General features: G+C 41.2%; 1 protein-coding gene across 1 annotated transcript; it reads right to left on the bottom strand.

Annotated features, from left to right (window-relative positions):
- Nucleotides 1-5,552: 5,552 nt before the first annotated feature.
- Nucleotides 5,553-9,616, bottom strand: LOC106012272 (serine/threonine-protein kinase phg2). The gene is made up of 2 exons (XM_013084689.2): nt 8,785-9,616; nt 5,553-5,754 (listed from the first exon to the last, which is right to left on the bottom strand). The coding sequence occupies exons 1-2, from the start codon at nt 9,504-9,506 to the stop codon at nt 5,574-5,576; spliced, it is 903 nt and encodes a 300-aa protein (XP_012940143.2). The 5' UTR covers nt 9,507-9,616; the 3' UTR covers nt 5,553-5,573.
- Between the last annotated feature and the right edge of the window lie 425 nt (nt 9,617-10,041).

The raw sequence follows: 10,041 nt of genomic DNA, 5'->3' as shown, positions 1-10,041 counted from the left end.
CCCCCCAGAAAAAACAAACAAACAACTCCGCACTGAGCGAACCCGAACAGCTGGTTTTATTTAGACCGATGAACAGCTGCAGGCGAACTGCATGAGCTAGGCGGCGCTATTCCTATTCTCCTTCTGGAGAAACGAAAGAAAGCTTCAAAACCTTGACCATCAACAATTTATTTATAGAGGCATCGGCCATCCATATGTACAGGTGCTGTTTTAGCCATAGCTTCAAAACAACAACTGCAGCGCCATCTGAAGCAATGCGCGGACTCCCTGGGACACTATTTTGGCTCAGTGAACCATCTTGTAGTGTACGATCTTTGGGTTCATTAACCAGCAGTCGACTACTGTGCATTGGCTCTTACATGACCAAATTGAGTCGATAGTGAGGTAAATCTACTCAAAACGAATCCTCTTGAGATTTAGCATGGGAATGCAAAGAACATGAATCCGTGACTCAAATCAAAACGTCATTCGCCGCCACACTGAGCGGGAAATCAAATTGGATTTTTACTGATATGGATAATAAGGATAATAATATCAAGTAAGCTCCAAGGCAGTGACTTCATGAAACACATTACGTGCTGTTTCCTTGTTCGTGTGTATGTAAACAAGCTTGTCTAGGCTGTGTCCCACACCACCGTAAGTATCGAGACGGAAGTACTTTTCATATCCTTGTGACTTGTGCCATTTTACACAGTTTGTGGTTCGGGTGTGCGAGTCCAGTATTTCAGACTCGGGTCCGAGTAATTATGAAATACTCGAGTGAGTATTCGAGTACTCAAGTACTCGGATTTGAGCACAGACCTATTTTACTGTTTGCTGAAGTCTTAAACAAATTCTACTAATTAATCAATAATGCCCATATTCCAAAAACAGAAAAAGAAATGTTGTTAATGATAAAAACAAACAACAAGCAACGATTAAAAAATTACTCAGATGATTTGAATGGTGCAGAACGAAAAAAGAAAAGCATCACATTATTAAAATGATACATACAATGCAGCAGCAAACAAAATACATGTAAGCGTAAATTGCAAGATCTTTGTTTCTACTAGTAAAAGCCCATTCAGTGTTAGAAAGTAAGTACTCTAATAATTAGCCCAGTTAAAGTACTCAAAGATTTTGGATTCGAGTTGTTACTCGAGTATTTAAAAACTATTTGAGCGAGTACTTGGAAGTGTCGTCAGCCCAGTCGCTATCGTGCTAGACTACGGCTATGTGTTTTTGAGCTCTGGCTGTTTTGTTTAGTTTTCAAGGTTCTCAACCCCGTCTAGCTCGGTCCTATCGGAGACGGACGTTAAATCCGGAGTTCTCGCCAGTTAAATAATCTAATAGTGTTGATAAGACCGTTGAAGCCATTCACTAACTAACTTTATTTACTTTACTTACTTTTACTATATCTATCTAAACATATTTTTGTTTTCAGAAGTCTTTGAATAGATGTTAAGGAATTCGACATACTTTGCCTAGTCTTGTTACGGATGAATAGATGAATGGTAATTCGGAAATCGCGCCTCTTAAAGTGTTAATAGGGGCGTTTAATCCGTTCACTTACTTTATCTACTCCTAGTAGGGTTAACTAAATATTTTTTTCCAAAGACTTTTGAGGAGATGTTGAGGAATTCGACATACTTTTTACTTTAATTACTCCAAATGAGACTAACTAAGTATATTCTTTTTCAAAAGTCTTAGAGAGGATGTTAGGAACATACTTTGCCCAGTCCTGTGGCAGATGAATGGTAATTCTGAGTTCCCACCTCTCGAATAATCGAAAGAATGATAATTGATCTAAATTACATTTCGCTGGGAATTCATGGGTCTAACGACTCACTACAAGGGAGATTACATAACATAGCATTTGCACAAAGAGGTTATGAGCAGTACTATTTATTACCTCTTTGCATTTGTCCCATTTGCATAAAATGAGTGGATACTATCTTCCTATTATGACATACAGACTAGGATCACCATCACAGTTGTCATCATGTGACCCTTAGCAAAAGTGGAGGCTCCCGATTGCATCGAAGATAAACAGTTGCTGTGTTCTCTTCCTGTATTAAGACCAAGCCGACCCCAAACGCCCTTGCAGACATCAAGCGCGCCCCCTATTTCGTCAACAATGTCGACACATGCCATTACGCATGGCTCATCATTTCCCCCGCCGCCATGACAGAAAACGTCATTTTTGGAGTCCTCAGGCATATTATCTAAGTTGCCAGTACCGGAGTCGCGAGACGACGTTTTTGCTGTTGCTGTTGTATTTGCCTGGCCTGTTTGTGGTAAGTAGTAAGCCAACGAGTCTGTGAAGACAGAAGACCAAGCAGTTTCCCAAAAACTGTTCGTGATTTCGATTTCGAAGTATAGAGAGAAGATGCGTGTTGTCTTGTTTTCCTCCCAAATTCCCCTTAAAACATTGTTCTGAGGTAGGTCCGCAGTAGAGCTGAAGGGAACGGCTTTTACACGTAAAGCGTATAGAGATAAGTGATTCTGCGTCATGATATCACACTCCATAACCGACGCCATATCTCGAAATCGTTTCACAATTGTGTCTTCTTCCTCCTCGTTAGAGAGCTCTTTGACACACCCATCCTTCACTTCCTCTTCTGCTGCTGCTCCGCGTACGTCGCCACATCCGGTCGCTGACCTCATGTCTAGCGAGAAGGAAACCGCGACAGTATGTCTGTACACACATCTCCCGTCTCTCGTAGCGACAAGATGAGAGGCGCTACACAAAATCTGCTCACATTTTCCGTACGGCAGGTCGTGGCAGGTCATGAACAACCATCCGGAAAAGCCGAGGTCCAACCTGGACAGTCGCAGAGTGTTGTTCTTCCCCCTGGTGAGGAAAATCGTGACAGGGGAGGAAAACCCACCATCTTCTTGAGGCAATGCACATTCGAGAGCAGAGAACATGCTGGTACTGGTACCGGGCGCCAATGACCGTTTTCTGAAAACGTAACACAATAATATTGACAGAGTTTGAGTAAATAGACTCACACGGCTTCTTTGTGTTGGGAAAAAGCAAGAAAGACATATACAATATACTTTAAATTGTGTAACTGTGAGTGCTTTACATCCCCTTCTTGGAGGGTGATTGGAGGGCGCCACTGATAGGTCCTACTTCTTTACTTTCCCTCTGTTGTTTCTGTCTCTCTGTCTTACTTCTCCCCAGCAGTGAATGACCAATACTTAGTCAATGTGCCTCTCTTTACTCTAAACAAACTCACCCCCTTCCTTATCTTAAGCTAATAATTTGACGTGAACTCCCCCCCCCCCCCAACCAAAAAAAACACAACAACAACATAAAAAAACCAAAAAACGAAGAGGGCCATTTATTCATTTACTTACTTATTTTTCTTATTTCACACATGTTTTGGGCGTGTGTGTGTGTGCGTGTGAGATTGTGTGAGCGTGTGTGTGTGTGTGTGTGTGTGTGTGTGTGTGTGTGTGAGTGTGTGTGTGTGTGTGTGTGTGTGTGTGTGTGTGTGTGTGTGAGAGAGAGAGAGAGAGAGAGAGAGAGAGAGAGAGAGAGAGAGAGAGGTGGGGAGTGGGGAAGGGGATGCATACACACCACATCTCACGCCCCTCCCCACCCCCACCCCCCCCTTGTACTCCAACTCTTAATAAGATGAACTAAAGTGAGACGAAAGATCACATGGCAGATTCGCTTCCTAATGATAATGCTGCTGCTGCTGCTGCTGCTGCTGATGATGATGATGATAATAATCTATTCCTGGAAACCATCCATGACATCTGAATCGTGAACCATTGTTCGCTTGGCCTATTGTTTATGTCTTATACGAAAGATCAGCTGTCTTCTTTTATATCAAAACACACGTTGATAGCACGCACATATATACCGCATAGCACGTGTCGGAGTCAGACAGACACACGATAATGTATACATTCATTTGCACTGTGCGAGCTAGACGAGGTACAGGTCAGACCTACAGAGCCACTCTGGGACCGGCCTAACTGTGTGTGCATGTGTCTGGGGGAGGGTCCCGGCCTAGACTGTCAGAGAACGTATAAGAACGTATAGGGTCCGGCACAAGCGGTCCGGGCGTGGAACGTCAGTAAAAATACAAACGCTTCGCAGTTTTTCCCCCGGCTACTGATCAACGTTAAAATGACAAGGTGGTCTTAACATAGTACATTCACGCAATGAATTGCGCTCTAGACTGGTGGAACCCAACATTGCCGTATGCTAGGGTTTACACAACATCATCACCTGTTCGGCAAACAGTACGTGAAAGAATGATAAATACTCAGGCGTACATTTAAATGAATTGGCCCTTTTGCAAATTATGTGTTTGGTAGAGTTCAGAGTATTCTCCTGAAACTGTACAGCATTTCTTCGGTATAGCACCAAAGAAACGAAACTGCCTCTCATTTAAAAACCAAAGTACTTTTGATCGAGAAAGTCGAATGCATTACTTGCTTGGTGGCTGTAATTATTATCTCCACAATAACCTCATGTTCGCTTTTGCGAACACCCGGATTCAACAAAATTTAGAGTCAGGCTCGACAACGTCGTTGAATCCGAGTTTCACTGTAATAATAATAATAATAATAATAATAATAATAATAATAATAATAATAATAAAAATAATAATAATAATAATAATAATAATAGTAAAAAAAATAAAAATAATAATAGTAATAATAATAATAATAATAATAATAATAATAATAATAATAATAATAATAATAATAGTACCACATAATAATACTTAATAATAGCAATATAATAATTCCAATAATAATAATAATTTTGATAATAATAATAATAATATTAATAATACTTCTAATAATAATAATAATAATAATAATAATAATTGCATTTATACACTGTATACCCAGGCACCACAGTATGCTCTATGACTATATGCTCTACCACCCTACCCCAGCAGGTCCTTGAACACTCAGAAACATTCTGGGCTCTCCAGGAGGCTTACAGTTACAGTATAAGCTGCAGCTTTCACGCGCCCAAAACCCTAACAAACTGACACGATCTTTCATGTCCGGGAACTAGGCCTACTGGGAACTCCACCTCACCGGGAGAAGAACTAAAGTGAGATGAAAGACGGCATGAAAGATTCGCATCTTACCTGGGAACGTTTATCATGAGCTCCCACAGACGTACCATAGTCATGTTTTTGTTTTAGTAGAGGTTTTACGGCGCTCGCAACTGTATAAGGTCATATGAGCGCCAAGGGGTGGATGTTAACAGAGAAACCTAACAGGGAATCAGATTTACTCTGCTCACCTGTCTAGTTTCAACAGCACAAAGTCTGCTTCGACTATCAAAGCACCCCAGAAATAGCGGGCCACAAGAGTATGACAAACATACAAAAGAAAGAGAGGAAAATGACGATAGAACGAGAAATGCCCCCCCCCCCCCACCCTTTAGGAATGGCCTAAAGACACTTCAGTCAGTGGCACCATCATAGTCAGCGGTTCTTCTACGGTGCAGGTGGACATCGAGAAACTGACGCTAAATCAACACCTTGGCATTATTATATGACTGGTGTCTCTATTAATTAAAAAAAACAACCTTTAATCCATCACGTTACTTACTTGGGAACGTTTTTCATGAGCTCCCATAGGTGCTCTGTTGTCTGCGGATCTATGTTGATAGAAAGCTGGAAACTGACGTAGCCAAAGGTGAACGGCGAGAGAGGCGTCACCAGTTGCTTGAGGTAGATGTTGTGGTATATCGTGTTTGACTGTGGGACGCCTACAGGGATCAGAGACCTGGGCAGATGTCATAATGTGTAGCTAGATATTTGTAATATAGATTTATTTATTGGTTTGTTTGAGTAAAAAGAAGCACATCGATAAAATGAGTTTCAATTAGTGCTGGGAAAAAACCAAGACAAATAGACAGAAACTTGAAGTTTACTAACAGTGTCTGTTTGTTTTGTTTTAGTAAAGCGAAACACATTAACACAGTAATGGTCATTTAGTGCTAGGAAAAAAATGAAGACAGACAAATAGACAGAAACAGCAGAGAGAAAGTAAAGGCGTAAGGTTCAGTGGCGCCTTCCAACCACCCGCATACCAGAATGAGAAGCTAGATACTCTCAGTGGAGAAAAGCAATAGAGAGATCTTATACTAATTGTACAATAGCACTTGCAGAAGAACAATAGAGCAAAATTATGGTTAACAATAGACAAGAGTATCAAATATAAGAACATTCGAGAGGTATAATGTTTTGTTTTGTTTGTTTCAGTAAAGCGAAGCACATCGACACATCATCATCATCATCATCATCAATGCCTTTCACCCCTGGCAGGGTATAGGCCACATACAAGCTCCTTCCATTTATCTCTGTCCTGTGCCATCCTTCCAAGCTCGTTCCAAGTGAGCTTCATTTCTCTCATGTCCCTTTCCACGCATCTCCTCCATGTTTCCCGTGGCCTACCCCTGACTCGTGCTCCTTGTGGGTTCCACTGCAGTGACTGTCTTGTGATGTTTCCGCTGGGCTTTGATCATCCTTCCCTGTGTGGTTCATCACTGTCATTTCCTGAATAAATAAAAAGCTCCCCCTCTTTCATTCGCTTCTGTCCAGACTGGTTCAAGTGGGTCTCGCTGATTCCCGGTATGTGTAGTTGGTATCTGTGCATTTCTTGGTTGTTGTTATCGATCCAGAGTGCATTTCTTGGAGAACTTCTGCAGTTTTTCAGGCCTTATAAAGGGTCCTAACGTTCCACGAGCCGATCCGAAGAGACTTGGACTTGGATGCTGGTGGAGGCTTCTGCCCAGCAGCTTCCTTTCGGCTTTCACTGCCTTGCATCATAAACTCTCCATTTGGAGAAGATCCACGATCAGACAAGCAGAGATAATGGTTTTTGTTTGTGTGTGTTTCTGTAACAGGTTCTTTTTACGAAAGAGGTTGTTAGCCTCATGACTCAACCCCCGACCTGGAGGCAGGATGGCTCTGTTTCAGGAGTCACTACCTGGTTCGCCATTTAGTCGCCTCGTACGACACGCTAGCACCACGTCAGTCCTATTCTTCTCAACGCCGAGACTGCACGGCTAACATCGACACAGTAATGTGCTTGGGAAAAAGTAAGACAGACAGAAACAACAGAAGGAAAGTGAACATGTAAGTTCTACCAGCAGCGCTCTCCAACCGTCCGCGAGCAGTAGAGAGATATATAATGATGTACAAAATTCGTGGGGCAACTGATTGTCAAATATATCCTTAACTATAAAAAATAAAGTCTCCAGATTTTGCTTAATGACTTGTCTTAACAGATCAATATTTTTGTAAACACCTGTTAGCTTTATTCTAGAAAAATCCTGAGAAAACTCTAATAAAAAATCCCAGTGGGTGGTTTCTATACATTTTAAACGTTTTACAGATAGGACAATATCGCTTTTAAAAACAAGTCCGTCATTTTTTTCTAATCGCGACACTACATTTATTGAACACATGCTTTGAAAACTTTTACTTTTATTGCAAACAAGTGTTCTCTATAAAATTATTTTAAAAAAACTAATTTTGCCACTAAAAATGTCATTGTTTAGCAGCAGCGTAAGCCATGTGATTATGAAAAATGTGTGTGAGAAGCTGGAAGTGCTGTGAACAATCCCATTTTACGCCTGACGGAGATTTGTAGTAATTTATATTCATTTATGAAGAAAAGTTTTAAAATCAAACCTCAGTTGCTGTTGAAAAAATGTGATTAAGTTAAGAGAAATTAATAACAACTGCTGTGCGAAGTATGCATGATACTGATTCACCCGTTAAAAAGACATTTAAGGATAAGTTTGCGCCATTTTTTGACCGCACTATAGTAGAACAATAGCAGAGAACAACAGAGCAACATAGTAGAACAATAGGGAAATGTGGAAGAATAAGAGAGATGTGGGAGAATAATGGGGAGATGTAATTATTGTAATAATAGAGTAGTTCAGAAATAGTAAACGAATTCAACAGAATATACAATATAGCAAAAGAGAATCGCAACGGAACAATAAAGAGACATTGGAGAACAGTAGAAGAATAAGGAATAATAACAGCTGATGTTATTATGGAATAATAAAAGAAGACATTGTAGAACAATAGAGAGACATAATGGAACAATAAACAGGCAGAGCAAAATAATAAAGACATATAATAATAAAAAGATATAGTAAAAGAATTATAAAAAGATACAGTAGAACAACCAGAAGGTACTAGAAGACTGGCAAGAGCAATAGCAGTGCCAATATGGAAGAAGAAGGGCAGAAAAAAAGGACTGCAACACATTTAGGCGCATATAAATACTCAGTCATGGAGAAAATAGTTATGTAAACAAAAGTCTTATTGGGTTGTTGGATGGTGCCACTCACTGGTAGGTCCTACTACTTTAATTTCCCTCTGTTGTTTCTGTCTATCTATCTTTCTTTTTCCCAACCTCCAACATTATGGCATCGGGGGGCAACTACAGAACAATCGTAGAGCAATCTGCACCAACAGTAAGATGGCAGTCCTTGTCACCGGGGGAACATCTGACTGGTTCCTTAAAACATCTGGTCTTAGACAGGGCTGTGTTCTCGCCTCGCTGTTCTTTGTTACCTTTATGGACACGATTACGAGGGAGCCTTACCCAAAACAGGAGGCACCCAAGGAACCCCTTCTTTGATTGTTTGTTTATTAGAGTTAACAGGAGAACATCGATACACTTATGGTTATTTAGTGCTGGGGAAAGCAAAAGAAACAACAGAGAGAAAGTAAAGAAGTAGGACCTATGAGTGGCGCCTTCCAACCACCAGCATTTTCCTCTAAAACTTACATGATGGAGGAGAACGCGTCTGCGGTGTCAGGAATCTCAAGAATGGTGGGAGCAATAAGAATATGAACGAGGTAATTGGACAGATCTGGGTTACAGTTTCCCCCCAAGATATAGAACACAATACCATCTACCATGGGGATTGCGCATGAGTAAGTCACGGGTCCACAACACACAGAGACAGCGAGGCAGGCTTTCTCGCACGAGCAGTCAGGATATGATACACAGTCAACGGGGCATTCAGGACGGGGATCCGAGCTATTATCGGCCTCTGTCTCGATGCCGAATCCCGCGTTATTGTTGTTTTTGTTGTTGCTGTTGTTGTTGTTATGGTTGTTGTTGTTGTTGTTGCTGCTGCTGCTGCATGTTTCCAGAAAATCTGTCCCACTCTCGTTGATTTGACACCAACGAGGCACGTCCGGGAAGAGGTGATTGAAAAACAGTTCGCCGTCTTTATCATGCCGAGGCGGCGTTATTACACCACTGGTGTTCTTGTCATCGTCGTCGTTGTTGTTGTCGCCATCGGCGATAGCAGTCGAGAGGTGAGAGTTGTTCCTCCTGATGGCAGGCGACAGGAAGGAGTTGGTAGTACTTCCGCTTCCGCCCAGCTTATCTCTCTTCTGAGATGAAACTTCCGTTTCGTGTTCATTACTTATCGCCGATACAGTTTGCGACGAAAACTCAAAGAAAAACAGTAAAACGATTCGACAACCTGTGAGTTTCATGTTGAACTGTGTCAGCCGTGCAAAGTAGATTCCGATGACGTTTGAGTGGTTAGCTCTCACTCGTTTCTCACAAAGCACTTCGTTTCGCACTACTGTGAACGAAAGGATGGCACAAGTTTGATGACTGCTTCTACACAAATAAAAACATTTACGAAACAAATGAACACACATTACGATGATGCTATTATGTATAGAATCTATCACGTCCCTCAAAATTGACGAGTGCCTGATTCCACCGCATCGTGATACATTTCTAGAATTTTTGGTTTAGAACATCTAAACGGCTGGCCAGACGAAATAATTAATAAAAAACCACAGGTTTATCAACCGTAATAAATGTGTAAACGAGGTTATGGTAAATGTGTTATGACCGTCTTGAGACAATACAACCTTGACATCCTTTAGCCCGGTTAAAAAACCCGGAGAGTTATTATTTTAAAAACCTCCTTTGTCCCCCTCTTCTGTCAGATAAAGGAGAAGGCAGGTGGCTATAGGCTACTGGTAGGTCCTACTTCTTCACTTTTCCTCTGATATC

This window comes from Aplysia californica, unplaced genomic scaffold (genome assembly GCF_000002075.1).
Source record: "Aplysia californica isolate F4 #8 unplaced genomic scaffold, AplCal3.0 scaffold00309, whole genome shotgun sequence".
Lineage (NCBI taxonomy): Eukaryota > Metazoa > Mollusca > Gastropoda > Aplysiida > Aplysiidae > Aplysia > Aplysia californica.
Note: the sequence above shows the minus strand (reverse complement) of the source record. Positions and strands in the feature narration are given on the sequence as shown.